The sequence below is a fragment of the Manduca sexta genome, chromosome 21 (assembly GCF_014839805.1).
Source record: "Manduca sexta isolate Smith_Timp_Sample1 chromosome 21, JHU_Msex_v1.0, whole genome shotgun sequence".
Lineage (NCBI taxonomy): Eukaryota > Metazoa > Arthropoda > Insecta > Lepidoptera > Sphingidae > Manduca > Manduca sexta.
In genome coordinates, this window is record NC_051135.1 from 14,100,481 (window position 1) to 14,119,527 (window position 19,047).

Sequence of the window (19,047 nt, forward strand, 5' to 3'; positions counted from 1 at the left end):
TACCATAGCAGTTAGGGCTACACATAAACACGATACTGACTACACATTGAAGGACCGAATACTACGTGCGATCGCAAATTAATCGCACTGTTTTGTAATCTTCAGAATCAGTTTCTACTATTGATAAGCTGATACTATACGTACCTATATTTCTAAGTTAATTATTATATATTTTTTTTTGTTATTCGTCCCAGAATGTCACGCTTTTCTTTGAGTACAGATGAGTGCCTATCACTGCGCTGCGGACACCCTAACCCACGCAAATCAAGTTTCTCGAGACAAAATACTTACTAAAGCCGAATATGGAATATAGGATATTATATCGCGATCAGCCGGCTATGCCAAAAAAATTGTGCCGGTAATTTGATTTTGTCAGACTCTTGCTAATCTTTGATCGCATATTTCGAATAACAAACAAATTTTCGCTTACTATTTGTTCATTTATTTTTCTCTGTCTAAATAAACTTATAATAAATTTAAATTATACATAGTAAGTAATAGATTATTTATATGTTTTTCTATTGCCTTTGAAAGAACCACTAAAGAACTGTGATTGATTAAAATAGAAGCTTTCTGTTATTATATTTAGTGAAGTAAGATATTTATGTTAATTTATTTTTGTAAATTAGTTTGTTACCTCTGAACATGTTCATGTAAATATAATATAAACCTCTAGTTCAATAAACATGAACCAAATAAGGACTTTTAATCAACACCTTAAAACATTAGACTTCTAAGTTTCTTTCCTTACATTGGAGACTCCAGATAGTGTTTGATAACCTATAAGACATTATATAAATGTTACGTATTCACATTTCTATCTCAAAACAAAAACAGTAACTTAATAACTGCCGATAACCTGCTATTAATTCCGAGCAAAAAAACCTAGCAAAAATACCACTGGCCGATTAGGATTCGAACACTTTTTTTTCGCGTGGAAAAAACGCTTTATCGCTACCACCACTTGGAAGGTGAGTTGAATGGTTATGTTGGTTTCACCGGTCTTACGGCCCACTGTCGACACTCGGGAGTATAGCATCATCCGAGCGAGCATTGGACCGAGTCCCTAATAGGGGATATATGGGATTCGAACCCTAGACCTCAGAGCGTCCTTGGGCGTCTAACCCGCTGAAGCAAAAATAAATATATAATATTTTACGGAAGCAAATAACGTGCCCCTTTCTTAATATGTGAACTTGATAATTAAATACATTATCATTTAAGTGTTGCTTTTATTTCCTACATTTCCTCGACTTTATTGTAATGAGTGTGAAAGATGCGGATGTGAAAGTGAATTAAGAAAGGATTGCAATAACCCTTTATGGACCGTGAGATATCACCTCCTGTGGAATGTTTCAAATTTTTAATACTTAAGGTACGGTTTCGAACATGCACGCAGAGACAATTATTATTTTTTTGTATTAATTTGGATGGTGTATCCACTGTTTGTAGGCCATATCGCTTACCATCAGACGAACGGCAAGCTCGTCATTCAATGTAATAAAAAAAATTATAATAATATCCTTAAATATTAAGTACCCGTTTTTTAATCTTATAAGATGGTACCGCTCGCACTTTCTCATTAAACTTAAAGAACAATATATTTAGTGGCTCATCCTAAGAGTCGAATTTCGACATCATTTGAGGAGTATCTATTATCTGTTTTATTTATTCATTTAAACTCTTTCTTGTAGGTAAAGTCTTATAGAAAAGTAAATATACAATAGAGAATATGAACAAAGAAAGTACAAATGGCGGTCTTATCGCAAACGGCCATTTCTTCTAAGGTCTGTGAGTCTCACATAATTGTGCCAATAATCGCGTGAACTTCTTACGTTGATTGAGGTATGTATATTTAGACCACAAGGACCTTCCCATCGAGGACCATGGAGTTTGCTATGAAGATAAAAAACAACAAAAGTATAATTATTGATAAAAACGAAAGTAATGAAACCATGAAGAACTGAAACTTGTTTATCATTAATATCTTTAGTATTTACATCAAACAAAACACTTAAAAATAATATCACAATACTTAACCTAAAATTAAAATCGGAACCGATATCGGAATTTAGTCATTTCGTACCTTAACACCTTAACTTAATAGTTCGACTCCGATCGAGTTTTAATTATTAATAATTATTTACAACATTCAAGTTACATAAACAAGATTTGATTCATATATTTACAAATATTAGAATCCTAGTCAAAATCTAAAAAAAAAATCGATATTACCTTTATCATTATTTGGAAGGAAAGTTATCATTGCCTTAATAATAACTTCGTGATATAAACTGTTAGATGTTAACCATTCATACATTAAGAAACTACTGACGAGATATCTATTTCAAATACTAATTATGTCACAATCAACAGACCATTCGACAAGACAGGTAAGTACAAAAACAATATATTCGCTTTTAAATTCAAAGCAATGATGGCTCTCCAAGGACTAGCTTTTAAGATCTAGAGATGGATCAGATAAACGGAATGTTCTTATTTATTATGTACAAAACTACAGAAGTAACCTTAAAAATATTGTTCATTGATATTTCGATCAAAGTATGATACAAAACTCACATATGTGGTATCGTTTTTGTACGAGAGCTCATTTAATTTAATAACTTTACGGGTCTAAATTTGATAGCCTCAACACATTTAACGTAATAATTTTGTTCCTTCGAAAATTACAACATAATTGCGTTCATTGTTCAAGATATCGTGAATATGACTTTAAAGCACTTGATTAATATTCCCTTCAGTAATGTTGGTTTAACTTCAAACTCATATATCACAATTCTTAACTTTTCTAATACACCTTATTCAGTGTCGGATATAAAAAAATTCACCGAACCTTCGTTATCTCAAAATCAATATGATTTTATTAATCACCAACAACTATATCCGGTGTTTCCGCCTCGTCCACCTCCATGGTTAGAAGCGAAACTGATTCCTTAGCGGTATCATCATCACTAAATGCTGTATTCTCAGCTATATTTAACAAGACACTCCTGTCGACATTCTTTCTGTCTACAGTCCTTTCTACACTTCTTCTGTTGACCTCCCCGAAATGATAGTTGGGTTTCCAAACCCTGTAGAAGCCGTGAATGCCGAGACATAAGCCAGTAATGAAGAGGACGACTTCAATGGTGATAATCAGCGGTGGACCGATGACGAGACGCAGTCGGAGGAGAGTAATGACCTCGGGGGGCGTATGGTCGCAATACTGAAATATAAAACTTTATTAAATGCGATTTTATTGTAAAGCAGCAATTGAAGAATTGGGGATAATATAGTATAAAATTGTTAATATTTTGATACTGTTGTTCCTTTACAATCAAGCCTCATATTTCGTCTATCTTTTATCGTATGCGATTACCGTCACAAACAATACAAATATAGAAAACTATATATCTTAATATAATTTAAAGATCTTATTGAAGTTACTTAATTGTACAAAACTTCATACATTTAAATAAAAGTTCATAATAAACAGATCTTGATTGACCTACTTTTTATATGAATCATAATCAAGGACCACATTAATTCCAAAAAGTGCTGTATGAGACAACAATAAGAACAAAAAGTGAATTCAAGTGATAAAAATATTGTTTTAAGATATAAGTCGCGACATTGCACGTACTTAAAAAATCTGTTGCTAGTATTTTCAACCGGGAGTTTGAACTACCACTTTCCATAAAACGAAGTTTGATTTGCAAGACAACTTGCAGAAGTGGATTTACGCAAATAAATTTTTGCGCATAACAATAATGACAAGCTATCTTTATAAACTTTAAAATGTATACGCATCTGAAAGTTCTAGTGTAATATATTCCTCCGCGAACTTGTTAGTGCAAGAAATATAACAACCCTTTTAAACATGCAATTTCGATCAATCAGAGGCCACTCACCATAGATAACCAGAGGATGGGCAAGACTTTATCCTTCAGAGGGTTGATGATGGGGTTTCCAGGAGAGGTTCTCACTGCTATGTTCACTTGAATCTTTGAGTGCAACGTCAGTGGTACCCCTATGGTCTGAAATAACAAAAATATTAAATGTAAAATTATTAACTACCACTCTATCGTGGTTTTGACAATCTGCTTTAGAGACCGTCAATATTTTTGCGATAAAAGAAACCTTATTTTACAAATACAATAGGTATATTGTTGGAGAGCATTCTGGCACGTAAACTACAATTCTAACTAAAAACGAAAGATGATTTTCTAATGCATTTGGTGAAATTGTGGAAGGCCCAATATTACCACCATATTCATACCCACTTTTGCAGTCAGTAAATCGGTCTTGAAACCTTACCGGCTCCACGTCCAAATGCGAGGAGTGCTTTTCAGGGTCTGGGTGCAAGCCCTCGTAATACGCGCGCTGTACTGGATCCGCATCCAAGAAATGAGGTTTCGATAGAGCTATAGGGAAGCCTGCAATAATATTAAAAAACGTTTATAGAAATACACAGAATATCCCTCGATCTGTACTAGGAATAGCTGAAGAAGTATGCAAAGCAAAGACGAAAGGATAACAACGTCTACTATTCAACCTTGATGATGTGTAATGAAAGGCTGAGCCGTTCTATGAATTTGCAAATAAGAATTGCTAATAATCATACTTGGGATCTCATTTTGTGTGGACCTACATCTTAAAAAAATTATAAAAGTTAAGTATCGCTATATAGAATTTTATTGATGGCGGGCCTTGCAATATTAATTTACTATTTCAGGAACACAATTGCGGGCTTCTACGTCTGAACATCCAGTCTTAGTAAACGGACGTCCTGCACGTTCTGCAGCAATCAGCTAAAAGTATCATGCACTGTGATATGTGTATGGCGAATTCATCAATTCATTGAATACACTGACCGTAGTAGCAATTACTAACGTCGACGAAGCCCTCAGGCATGCAGTTGTGCGAACACGAACACGCGTACTGAGAACTCCTGCTGAATGAAGACTTGGCCAATATGTACCTGCAACATCATCTATGGATTACAATAATTTTTGGTCGTGCGTGACTTGATAGTAAGGTAAGCATAGTGCTAAATTGCGAGTGCGTTGCCGTTTTAGGTCGATAATTATGAACCGGAATGCGAGAATAACGTTTTCAAAATGCAACAGATAAGTTGTTTTTAGATGCCAGTTTGATTATAATAGAACCACTTCATTTGAGCCGTCCCTACTTATGGTCCGACAATAGTAATTATGCTGCCACTTTAAATAATATAAATTAACAAAGTCATTACTATTTCTTCACCTGTAGTAGTTAAATCCATTATCACCGGCAAATTCTCCGCTGTAGTCAAACGGGTAGACCCTGCACGCTTGCCTCCTAAAGATGGGGATGTTTTTGCCCCGAGGAAAGTTCGGGGGCAGCATAAAACCTTCGTAAGTGCCCTTGATCACGTTGCATGGGATGCTGAAATGAATTTAATACTTTAGAGAATATTTATAATTGAAAGCAAAAATGCAACTTTTCTAGTAGATAAATAATTAAGAAGATTATTAGGCGAATAAGCTGGTTAGTGGGGTGGACAATTGAGACTATTGTATCAACTTACCTACTATTTAAATCAGTGAATCCCTGCTCCGGGATCCCGGGGGAGCCATTCCACTCTCTTAAGGAAAACCTGTTGCTGGCATTGCCAATGTCCACTTCAACGAATTCAGATCTTTGGGCGTAAAACTGCAAATTAAATCAATTGTTACTTCATTTAATACACGCGAGAAAATGACAAGTAAAACAGATAATAACAAGCCATTGGATAAGTGGCTACATGACTGCAATTATTATAGTTATTTTAACTAAAATTAGAACATACTAGATGATATTTTTTGTATAGGCATTGAGAACTAAATCCAAAGCCTGAGTGGGCCTCATACTTTGAGCTTTAATGTGGGCAGCATAAATAGCTTTTTGTCCATTCCTGTATCGGAAGAGGCTAAGGCTTTATTAAAAAAATATTTTGATTTTCTCAAAATTTAGTAGGCATGGGTAAAAGTGGACGTACCGAGCGACATAGTCGTGAAATAACGACCAAGCTCCTTAAATAAAGATTAAAAAAAAGATCCAAAGCCTGACAAATCACATACAACTACAAAAAGCAATTTAATAACTACATATGTAAACAAGCGTAAAATTACGAACCCTGTCCAAAATCCCCAACTTTCCAAAATCGATCCATCCAGGAAAGAGATTATTGGCGATGGAAACTATAGGCTCCTCATAGCCCCACAATATGTCTTCCGCCGTGAAATTCCTGAACAGTTTCACTCCGAGAGCTGACAAAGAGTAGTAAGCACCGGCGTTGGCGAAGTATCCTAGTTTTTCAGCAGCAAGGGAACTCACTGCCTGCAAGGAATAAATATAGTGTCAATAAATATAGTTGATGATGTCTAAATGTAGGTGTTATACACTTCTGCCTATTCTTGAAAAAGGAATAGATTTTTTTATCCTTAATTAAAATAGGTATTTAACATCTTACGATGTCTATTTCCCCTGGTCTATTGCATAGCTCTACTAATGAATTCATCTATACGCTTTCAGCATCTAGAATTCCAGTAGTACCTAATTTAATGTTTTTTAGAAGTCTAGGTACTACAATCGCTTTGTTTATTACAATTCACAACAGCAAATTCATTTTCAGAGTTGCGCTTCGGTTTAGAATACATGAAAGCTTATATTAGCTGGTATTGTGAGACAAAGGGCCAGTCTCAGAAGTTTCAATTAAATTTTATTTGTCAATTATCTTATTAGGCAGTTAAAGTAACAAGCACAATTTATTTCGGAGCTTATATTAGAACATAACTTTGGTATTTATTCGGCTTATACTTATATTAGATGAGTAGCATTTACTTAGAAATTGTAAAACAGGTCCGTAACTTCAAAACCTAAAGCCCATAAAGGCTGCGTAGTCGTAGCGTAATTTGCAATTCTTGGCGACGTAGCAAATTTATATTGGCAGTCATGACTTAATGAGGCAAGGAATCTTCTTTGTTAAAGAAAAATAAACTCTAGTCATCTAATTTCCCAACCACAAGATATAATGCGTCGTGGTTACAACCAAGTTAGGTATTCTTAGCACGTAAACTATGGTTATACTTTTAAATTCCTACGTTACGCATAGAAACAAAGAAGTTCAAGGGATAGGTTATCAGTTTGTGTTTAAAAGTGGCTTATTTATAATGATTTGTTTTTCTATACATTACTTAATGGGGACACAAGATAATTACTCTGTGGCAATGTTAGATAAAACTATTTTGTGAAATCTTATGTTATTTCTATTGATTTTACTCATATTATTATTATGTTGTATCTATTTTGCGCGAGATTACAGCACAAAGGCCGGTCTTTTTGAAAGGCTCGCTTAGGAATGTGGATCCAAATTGAAGAGACCCCTTTTTAGATGTATTATTCTAGTTATGATTTGTAGATGTTGCAGGTACTCTCTCTGCGGTTATTTTTTTAATGCAACTACGAATTTTAATTACAACGTGTATAGACATTCTGTATATCGATAGCCTAAATTCGTTTTAAAACTTCACCCTTCGCCACAAGTCAGAACAAGTATGCCAGCCCGCACTAGGCCAGTGAATAGGCCTAAAACCCCCTTAGTAGTAGAGGAGGCCCGTGCTCAGGAGTAGGCATTATAAAATATTGGGGAATTATTATATTTCTGTCACGTATATAAGAGGTTCAAGTCTCTTGAACGTGGTCGTACTACGGACGATCGATTATAACTAAATATCAAGAAAAGCATTTCACTACAAAAATGTGTTGTGGTGTTACTACAGTTTGTGGGCGATCATATCGCTTGCCAAAAGGCGAGCGGCAAACTTAGCTCGTCATCCGACAGCAACAAATTAAAAAATTGTATCCAATAGACTACAAATATACACTTACAACAAGAGCAATGTTAGGCGCAGTGACGGTCGCATCGGTCAATTCCGCCATCGACAGCTCCGGAAGGAAGTTCAACACGGTTCTCGGCTTCATCGTCAACACTCCTCGGTCCTTGTCCACCGTCACATTCTCATTCGTCCTCACCTCCCTGTAAAATGAGCAGTAGACGCGAGTCATTAAACATGTTAGTCCAATGCTCAATTCAGTTTAATCTAAACGTAACCTGATAATTATTATATGGTAGGTATATTGTGTTCTATTTGGACTGCCAAATTATGTTGAGTTCTTATTTTTTTACTGTATCTTTTGTGCAACCATTGTAATATAACTGGTAGATTTTCCCACGGACTGTGAATAAAGAACTCGTTCTTATCATCTCATAAAACTTTTCTATTTTTCTAGCTTACAATTTACAATTCAATTCAGGCAAATCATTCTAATACTTACTGAAACGTAAATGGTCCAACCTCATTCAACTTCAATACTTTAGATTCGCCACTTAGATATTCTGGTACATTTGTGTAATTATATAGCCAGACTTCAGAATATATCTCGTATGAAGGTTTTTCCCACATCCGGAATAGGAATGAGCCCTCTTTTATGTCTAGATACTGTGGACAAATTATATTTGTATTACAAGCTGATAGGTCCCCATGTTGCTGTCTAGCCTGCTAAAATATTTTCTAGAATAAATTTATATTATACCTATATTATCCAAGATCTTCCAGAAACGATTACACGAGCGGCCATATTTGAATAGCTCTATACACATACGACTTAACGCAAGTCCTACAAGATACGAAATTCGTACAAATCAGTTTGCCGTGATTGTTTACACGATAAAAATTGCCTGCGGGAGTCAACTTCTGCGAGTTTTCTTCCTAACCCTCGCTTAATAGTAAGTACTAGTGGTCGGATATTTTACATTCGCCGGGATAGCGACCACCGTACACAAGGTGTTAAAACCTGCCTTAGTGGCCCATGTAAGTGTGTCGCGTTTCAGGATCGTCCTGTGTATATCCGGTTCCAACAGTAACACTCAACAATTATTAACTAATTAAATACTAAAATTAGCAATCTATCTTATTTTGATTTTATATAAATGTTGTTTTACACCCGTAATTAATAAATAGACTCGTCCATAACATTGTAATCTTAATCGTTGTTGTGCCATTGATGTGTCAATAATGAGTCATTATATAAATAAATTTATCAAAATAAACAATGAAAATCAGAAATAACTTAATGCTATTTAAAAATCGATATCGCACGTCAAGTTGAAGAAAGACTCTTCAATCAAAACAAGGGCGTGTTGTATTGTAATCGCGGGTCAAACTATATTTATGGCAATGCGCAGTAACACCGGTATTTCGCACTGCAGGTCAGCGTTGCCAACTATTTACGTTATTGTACTCTCACGAAATTTCGTTGACAAATAATGTTTATGGACACTTTATCATGTTCAGAAAACAACAAAATAACATATAAACTTATATCTAATCACTTTTCAATTATTTCTATTTACAATACAATACACACATCACGCCTTTATCCCCGAAGGGATAGGCAATGAGCAATCAGGGCATAAAATTTTTACCTTCTGTGTTCTGTCCCATGATAGGGGGCGAGCTTTTCGCCATATCGGGCCAGTACCGGATTTATATTTTTTATGAGTGTAGGCCACTTTATTTCCGCCGCCCTATGTACTAGGTACGTTTATATATGTATGTATGTCTGTATGTAGGTTTCTAAAATACTTAATAATTTTCCATTTGTTTGTATTATGGAAGGCACTAAAGTTAAATAAACGAATGATTAATTAAATCTAGTGAGTGTCCCCTAAGATTCTGCCGCCCATAGGCCGCGGCTGATACGGCCTATTTACAAATCCAGGACTGTATCGAGCACAGATTCCATACTCCGGGATGATTTCTCTATTATATTGGATGTAATTGACTAAACAAATTAATGTTTATTTGTAAAGAAGATATTTCGTAAATACATATCGAACATTCAAGAAAATAACTGACGATAATATCGGAATTCCGCTATAGTATAGTTAAAAAAAATAATTAAACGTTAAAGGCATTGATTTAGGGTGGTTTGTTTTCAATTTTTATCGATTAAGTTGACATTTAAATGGCGATCGTGACGTATTTTGACGAAAGTCGATAGCCTTGGGGTGAAAGGGTAAAACATATAAAACATACTAGGGTCTGTTTAATTGCACACCACGTGAAAATGTCCGAAAAGATTCAAACGCTAAGACGCAAGGGAGGTGAAAAACGTCGAGCGTCTATCGTCAGTGTTTATCTTCTGCGAATTTCGGCTGCGGATTTCTCCGGCAAGAAGTGCTTAGATATCCTTCACACCCGCCCCTATGCGATCTCGCCTAGTGCGGCATATCCCCAATGGTGGAGAGCATCAGAAGCCCTCGTCTAGCAAAGAACGCTCTGCCACCCATCGCAGTGGTCGCACAGTGTACGTTAGGTACACTGTACAGGGTTCCTACAAGGAACAGCTTATGCCGCTTGCCCGCCATTCCCGATGGTCCCTATTCATTCCCTCTTAGAAAAGACTGGGGATATCATAGAATTCTCCAAACACTCGCAGTCCACGAGGTGGTGGTACATAAAAATTAGTTACTATTCTCTATTCAATGATATCGGCTCCACTGCATCGGATATAAATTACTTAGGATCGTGAAGATTTTACAAATTCAAACATAATACGTATTGCATATATGTCAAGAGTGTACACGTGGGAGCCTTGCAGCGGACGTGGAACAGTGTGTCCTTACCTTAACGTAACATGACCAGTCACCGAGAGGATATCAGCGGGAAATTCTATATTGGTTTTGGCGTCTAGTTTTTTTATATTATCTATCAATGCTGGCGAAGGTTGAAACATATAAGGTTGAAATAGATATATTGGTCTTTGAACATTTTACCAGCATAAACATTAAAAAGTAACATACTTAGATGAAGTATTAAGACATATTTAGTTGAAATAACAAGCATATTCAAAATAAAAGTTAAAACTCACCCAATTAGTGATTAGCTCTAGAGGGTTGATAAATATCATGAGCACAGCAGCGCCCACCATGAGGAACCCATACACTGCTTTTGCTATTGACTCTGTGAACGAACATTCTTGTTGAAGTCATTATTCCTATAGTATTGTGTGTGCTATGGGCGTAAGAGGTCATTTTTCAACAAGGCACTCATTTCCTTATTTGCAAGTACTATTATATACATAAATCTCTAAACGTTATTATTATTTAGGTATAGCATTTCTAATCTGAAACAAAAGTTGAAAACGTCTGCGATTCACCTTAACATCAAGTGACCTAAATTACCCGCTTTACTGTAAAAAGGTAAAGCTTGCGGCAATAAGTCACGCCCAAACTCGTGCTCGAATAAAATAATATTTATTTACTCTTCGACATTCATGAATTCGCGTAACCTCGGCGTAACATTTCGCGAGGGTCGAGGCACGGCGCGGGCGACTTGAACTGCTTCACTTCTGCATTAATTTATCCATATCTATGATCTTATCAGGTCGACGAAAGGACAGTAATATCATAAATTTAATTCCAAATTATCGTATTTTTTTCAGATCTTAACGATACGAATTGGGCAGTGGTCGTAGTAAGTGTTCCTTTCGACAAAAATAGCAGAAACCCACTTTTAATCGCAAAATATGGTACTACACTGAGCAAGTTAAATACTACACGTTAGTTTTTACAATACCCACGAATATTTTGTGTCCTTCAAAGTTAATTATTAGAGGTAGGACTATGTTTGCCGGCACAATATGTGGGCACAAATAAGGATGCAAAGTGTTGTTTTCCTTCACAATACGAGGATGCTCCAATCCCTATGAACACTGTATTGTTAAGAAGCAACTATTAAATGTCAATTGAGACTTTTGTAATAACATGAAAGGATTATGAACTACTTACGTCTTTTAATGACAGTAAAATTTTGTATTTTCATGAGCGATATCCTCCCTTTGCTGGGCACATGTTGGAGAGCTATTTTCGCGCCCACCACCATCTTGGAAACTGTAACAAGATAAAGCATTTGAAATGGAAGTAATTTATTTAAACCATGGAATATTACCAATAATTTATAGTCTGTTTTACATATCCTGAGTAAATGGTACCCAGTACATAAATTTATAAGTCGACTACAAGCGTCACACTCTAATCTATGCTTCCAAAAAATAGTATGAACATGAGTCCTAACTACATTACATGTTAAATACGATAACTGTAAAATAAAATAAGCTAATTTATCACCTGAGGGCAAGTTGTCGAGACAAACATCTATAATGAATAAGGACAATATCAACCCAATTATTACTATAAATAAATTAAGCGTAATGACTTCCGCGCTACTCCTAATTAGATTTATCTACAATGTTAATAACCACATATACGATACCAACAATAAGAGTTTTAAATAAAACTTGATAAGTTGTTACTATAATAGTTTTTATAAAACTAATACAAATGTGTAAATACGGATATTTATTGTAAGATTTGGCGCCAAGAACGTGTCGAAACAAATAAATTGATAACGCCGTGGTATGATACTTTGGCATTAGTAATCTTACTCTAAAACTACCTCAAAGTTATACGACAGACAAAGCAAATATCCCTGAATAATTTAAACAGTACTAAAATTATGGCCCAAACTGTCCTGTTAAGGTGAAGGATAGTTTAACAAAGTCAGGTTCTTTATACAAATTTATTTCGCCACTTTTAAATATATTCAATATTTATTATGTATCACAAACGTATTATTTTATTATTAAATAATGTACATTTCTGTAGTTTTATACATAATTGACTTGTACATTTAAAATGAAGTATAGGCTCTTCACAATACAGGTTTTTCTAGTGTAAAAAAAATATTTTGAGTTCTTTTCTTTTGCAAATCTAAATTTAGTCTTTCGAAACAAATAATATTTTTTATTTTAATTTTAACGACAATTAGATAAAAAGAAATTCAGTAAAACTTTCTGGGCGCTGGAAGAATTAAAGCTTGTTTAAACCATATAAGGGAACCACGTAATCTTGCTCAACCAGATACTCAAACGTGGGAACTCCGAGTCCTTGGCATTATGCGCAGCCACTATACCAAAGAGATGATGGATTGTTTTGCATCACGTGCTAGGAGTACCTACAGAATATTGCATATGGCAACGGTTTACGTAAAGTGACATAATATTTAATTATTTTTTTATACTTTATACAGTAATGGTCTACAAACAAATGTCGTTCAACAAACACTTGCGATATAAATGGGATTCCTTTTACAACATCACAACTGTTGATCAAGGCTTTTATTCGTTCCTAAAGTCCATTAGCATTAACCTATAGATTTAGAGTTGGATTGCAGCTAAATATGAGCTCTGAGTTGATAACCGTATATTTTGCCGTGTTTTGGTAGCAAAATTATTGTTTATAAACGGCTGCGGTTTACGGAAGTATTCGTGGCTACCTCCAAACTGCCCATATTGAACGTGTTCCAATCGCTAAGACGCCATTTACAATATTAGTGTTGCTACGTACGGTGCGCTAGACACCATGTTGATGTGTTTACCGTAAATATGATTATTTACGAAATTGCACGTGACATCGTAGTAATATGTTATTAATCTTGTCATCTTAAGAAAAATGAGGTCCTAATGGCTATTACAATGTAGTTAATGCTAGCACGCGGTACACAAGCACGTGACAGCATTAGTTCTTGTAATGTGACTGGAAATTTACATAATTTAACAGCCTCTATGACTGGGCCGGCTGGGAGATGAATGGATACAGAATCGATTCCCACAGTAATATGTCTGTGGGACCCATTAATATTGTCGGCAAATATACAATCGATAATTCCTAATAATTCCTGATTATCTAAACTAAAACCTGATCAAAATTTTAATTTTATTTTGTCTATATGCTTGTATCTAGAGTTTTTTTTCTTCTTCAGACTAATCTTAAAGGACTGTACTTAGTCTGGCTTTTTATCAGCTTATAGACATATTCTCAGAATTTATCCTTATACATTTTTACAGACATCAAATTGGTAATATGTCATAAAATGTAACAAAAAATTATGAAAACTAAAGCGACCTCTACGCAATCGGATGGACCAATAACGGTATATAATTACATTTTTTCATCCTTTATTGTTTTTGTTAAAATGATAAATTACTCAAAGTCCAAAATCCAAAATTCGATAGTAATAGATGCAGTGATGTGTGAGTGATATCACTTCCGTTATGGACACGAGCCAGATCGACTGGATAGTACCACTTTCTTACAGAAAATCTCTCTCAACTGCTCTTGCATTTTATATGGTAATTGACATTTCAGGAGCCTTAAACACTTCCCTCTCAAGCCTTTAAGAAGTAGCTCAACCACTCAAATCTAATAATATCTGGTATCATTATCTAATACACTAACAATCAAAACTTTAATTATCCATTAGAAATGGAAACATCCTTTTAATATTTTCCTAGATTATATAATTTTGTATAAAACAATTATTTACCTTCGACACTAAACGTAGAGTATATTTACACTACACCTCGGTTGGCAAGCTGAGGGAATTTAGTTCCGGATACATGCCACAATGCGATGGTCTTTGAATACAAAGTGAGTGCCCTTGCTTCCCTCACAGGGACGTATTTACCGCATCACGCAGAATTAAAATCAGCTGGCGTAAACAATTAGTCATACCGGCATAATCATGGTGATTAAGACACAAAACGGCTTTGGTTGTTCGACAATTTTCTATTGCTAAATTTCAGTCATACTTTAGTTGCCGCGCGGAGAAAGAAATACATATTTTGCGTATAATTAAGCTGTCTTTTGATGAGTTTTTACTTATTAACGAGACAAATAGATCTTATGATTCGACTGAGAGATGCAAAGAGAATTATAATAGATATGAAAAGACAGATGTCACGATTTCCTTTGAACAGTATCAACCTTCCAGAACTGTTTTAGATTCTACAACATCGACGTTTATGTAAGGGCCTGTTTGACCACTTCTGAGTAAATATTACTCGTCTAATAAGTAACACTTCAACCAAATAAGTCGCACTCTATGCTCCCAAATAAGCGGTTACTAAATGAGTACTATCTACATTCCCCCTTATTCATAGACGTTTTTTATCGAACGACCGAGTAAGGCTGTGATAACAAGTCTGTTTCTCAGTGCTGACAGCATGGCAGTCTTCGCAGTGCGTAGACGTAGGGCCGTTGGGATTGGCTAATATTGAAATACAACAAAATAATCAATCACAACGGTTCTATAAGTCTATTTCTCAGTGCCGTTGGGCACTGAGAAACAGGCTTGTTATCACAGCTTTACTCCGTCCTTAGATAAAAAACGTTTATGAATAAGGGGGTTAATTTGTTTAAGATGATAAATGTCAAATAAAATTTACTTGAAACTAGTCAAACGGAGCCAAGTTGTATATATTCATAGCAGCTTGTTTAGTTTATTGATTGTAATATATGGCTGGATTATATACATTTGAATATATAGGTACATAATACAAAAACCAATGTACAAAAATGGTCTCCATATCCTTATAACATTGAATAAAACAAAATTGCGAATAAAATGTACGAAAACACTTTAAATATACGACATCAATGTAAGGCCACTGTCCCGCTATTTATTGGACAGTTTAGTTCAAAATGTCTACCTCTGACCTATCAAGGTAAGAGCGATAATCAAATTAATGAGATCAATACTGTAGGTAACGATTGCTGACATTGCGAGATCTCAGCAGGAACGTGCCTTTAATGACTATTTCCTCAATATAATAGATATGAAACACGTTAATCTGATATCAACACGTTGCGTTGATATAAACAGTTTAATTAAGGATATCTTTCTGAATATTATGTTTTTCACAAAGGCTTGATCAAATACCGGGTCGGTCAATATTTACTTCCCATACCGGAAAGACGCGTTTAGTGAGAGCTGTAAAACTTTACAAAGCCTTAAAATATATGATATTACCACGGGCGATAAGTATACAGCGTTTTGTAACATTTAAAAACAGTTACTAACACGTTGATGAGAAGTCAACTGAAGATTCTCAGTTTAAATGCCGTATAATATACTTAAAAGACAGTCTTAACAATGTTCTTTCCTAATAAGCAAGATTTTTTATAATATTCTCATTTCCAACATGCGTAAACTCGCGGAACACTCTACTCTGACTTCCGAGGGCATAGGTTACTTACGCTACTTCTAGTGACAAGGGGTGGAGAGGCCGCTCTAAATCTCCTTATATTTTAAACAGCTGATTGTTAAAAAACACCGCCCGCCTTATAGTAAAAGCCACGACTATGTGCATGCGCATCCATGGCCTATTTAAAAATGCGCCTACCTCGGGATAGTCAATAAACTTTTTTATTCCCTGACTAGATGTTGCTCGCGGCTTCGTTCACGTGAAGAGCTTTTTCCACTACAAAAGTCCCTAAATCGCAGTAGCGACATATGAAGCTAGCAATACTAAAAAAAAAAAACCATTAAAAATTCAACTATTTCCCAATTAAAAAACTACAATATTATGTAGGCCACAGAACAGAAGCCTAACTCCGTTCCCAATGCCTACACCAGCGAGCAGAATGCGATATAGATCGAATTGCAACGACTTTGAAATTGCATAAACTATCGATTCATTGCTAGTTACGATTTACACAAGTTCCCACGCATATCTGTGGATGAATTTAAATCTTTATTTTTCTGTCACACTCCATAAGTAATTATTTTAAACTTATACAAAAGTTCATTTTATAAACGATTGAAATTTGAATTAAAAGTGACGAATCGACAAACACTTACTTAACGTAATAACATTCAAATTAGAAATAAAATAAATAGCAACTTATTTACAGTAACACAGCAAAGACTCACGATAAATTAACAAATTTCTACAAATATATCGATAACGATAGCGTTTGGTTTGAATAATTTTGTTGTCGCGCTACATACCTATTAATATAATTTACATTACTTATATTTGTGTTTAATTCTATATTATCCTGTAGATCTAATTTGTTAATTATTAGTGCAAGTTCTTTTTAGATTCTTAACAATATACAGATTGTAACAATATTGTTAATTTTAGAAATTAATTGTTTTTATACTCAAAAAAAGTTTATACTTTTTTAGAAGTTTTCTTTAAATTTACCTTTAAGTAGTAATTTAACTAAACCAACGGTGTATAGGCGACACAAGCAGCTCAAAAATAAAATAATCGCGCATTATCAATAATCTATAAAGAATTCCCATTCTAAATTCAAAAATATTGAAATAAATTGTGGCACGTGCTAGCTAATAGTTAAAGCTATACCAAAAATTAACGCCCAAACATAGCTGCCAAAGTAAACAAACCTTTAAATATGAATACAATTAGATTGATAGTTGTTTACAATTTACATAATTATTATAAAACCGTACATGTGGAGATTTTAATACAACGTATGAGTAAATTACAAAGTCGGTATGCGAAAATTCATTGGCAGGGATTTGAAATTGTAACAATGTTGTAACTATATATATTTTTAGGTGGTATTTCGCCCGTATGCTCTTTCAGCTGGTTGATGCATCCAATTCGCTATTTTTGTCATCACAAGGCAGTGTGCAACCACTGTTGTTACTGTTACAAAGATATAAATTAATATATTGGGCATTTTAAGAATAGGCAATACGCAATGCTTAATAATCCAATATTCCGTTGCCGTTGCACTATTTATTGTTTATAGTAGTACTGACACTTCGTTTATGCGGTTAGCTGTTTTGGTTATTCAAATAAATATAAAACATTAGATTATTATCTCTAATAATCATCTGACTAAAAAAATAATAATTAAAATGAACAATTTAATTCGGAAAAAAAAACATTTTTTTTTTGTTTTAATTTATTAAATTCAAACGCGAAGGAAATTAGTAATAACCCTATTAACTATTTCCCCCCAAAAAAAAATCATTTTTTGTGTAAAAACAACTTACGCGTAAAATCCTTCAATTCGCAAACACAGGATAAGCCCAGAAATCACAGCACACCCACTACAGTCGCGCTGCGGCTGTGTCGGACATCAACTGCGCCCGCGACCCGTCCTCGCGGTATATACCACAACAGTGACGTAAATCGTACAGATATTTCCACAAAAAAGTCTCACATTCACATTAAAAAATAACCCTTGCATTGCATGAATCATTTCCTTCGGAAAAATTAATAATTGTAGAATTTATTGGCTCGAAAGGTCATTGTACGTTATTTACCGTTAATACATTTTACAAATGTGTTTTGGTCAGGAAATTATATTACTTCTTTGTAAGGAAAATATATGTGTACTGTAGATATTTATACATATTATAAAACAAAGTCCCCTTTACTGTCTGTCCGTATGTTATTTATTTTCTTAAAGTCTAGTGAAGGCATTTTTCTACGGTTTTTACTAAAAGATAGGGCAATTCTTGAGAAAAGTTTAGGTTAATAGTACATTACGGTTTTATGCAAATTAACTGAAATATAACGATTACTGTTGAAGGAGTCTCGCAGTTGTAAAAATCTCGTGGGGTCGGGATTTACGCGGAAAAAACTTTGAGACACACTGATTACCACGCAGGCGAAGCCTCTATAATAACTAGCGTGCACGGCTAGTTATTATAGAAAAACATCTTCGCAGATTATTTTGAACAATGTAAAAATATTTAAATAAACGGTAAAAATTGTATTATAACAATTAAGTAACTTACGTAATAAAACCAATTAACTTTCATGTACGCGTTAGGTAACAATTTGGTGAATCATTTTCAAATTACTTATTTTCTTGAATTATTGTGCTGTTATTTTATTATTTCTTTGATCACGAAGATATAACATACTGTAATTAGCATTATTATGTACATTATATCATTCTCAAATTAATGTAGTACAAGCTACATTTATAGAGTAAAATAATAAGCGACTTGTCATTGCAAACGGATTTAACTCTTGGTCTCTCGTGAATCGCCGGCGAGCCAAGACAGCTACATGACATTTGCGTGTGTCACGGGATTATAACCTTATATACTACATATATACTACATAATAAGG

The 19,047-nt window shown here is 34.6% G+C and overlaps 1 protein-coding gene across 1 annotated transcript; it reads right to left on the reverse strand.

Moving 5' to 3' along the window:
* Positions 1–1,958: 1,958 nt before the first annotated feature.
* LOC115442225 (scavenger receptor class B member 1) lies at positions 1,959–18,065 on the reverse strand. Its single transcript, XM_030167228.2, has 12 exons — positions 17,958–18,065; positions 11,876–11,977; positions 10,957–11,048; positions 8,359–8,522; positions 7,912–8,059; positions 6,157–6,360; positions 5,570–5,694; positions 5,266–5,427; positions 4,875–4,981; positions 4,318–4,436; positions 3,912–4,037; positions 1,959–3,226 (listed from the first exon to the last, which is right to left on the reverse strand). Exons 2-12 carry the CDS (start codon positions 11,967–11,969, stop codon positions 2,885–2,887), a joined length of 1,683 nt encoding a protein of 560 aa, XP_030023088.1. The 5' UTR covers positions 11,970–11,977; positions 17,958–18,065; the 3' UTR covers positions 1,959–2,884.
* Between the last annotated feature and the right edge of the window lie 982 nt (positions 18,066–19,047).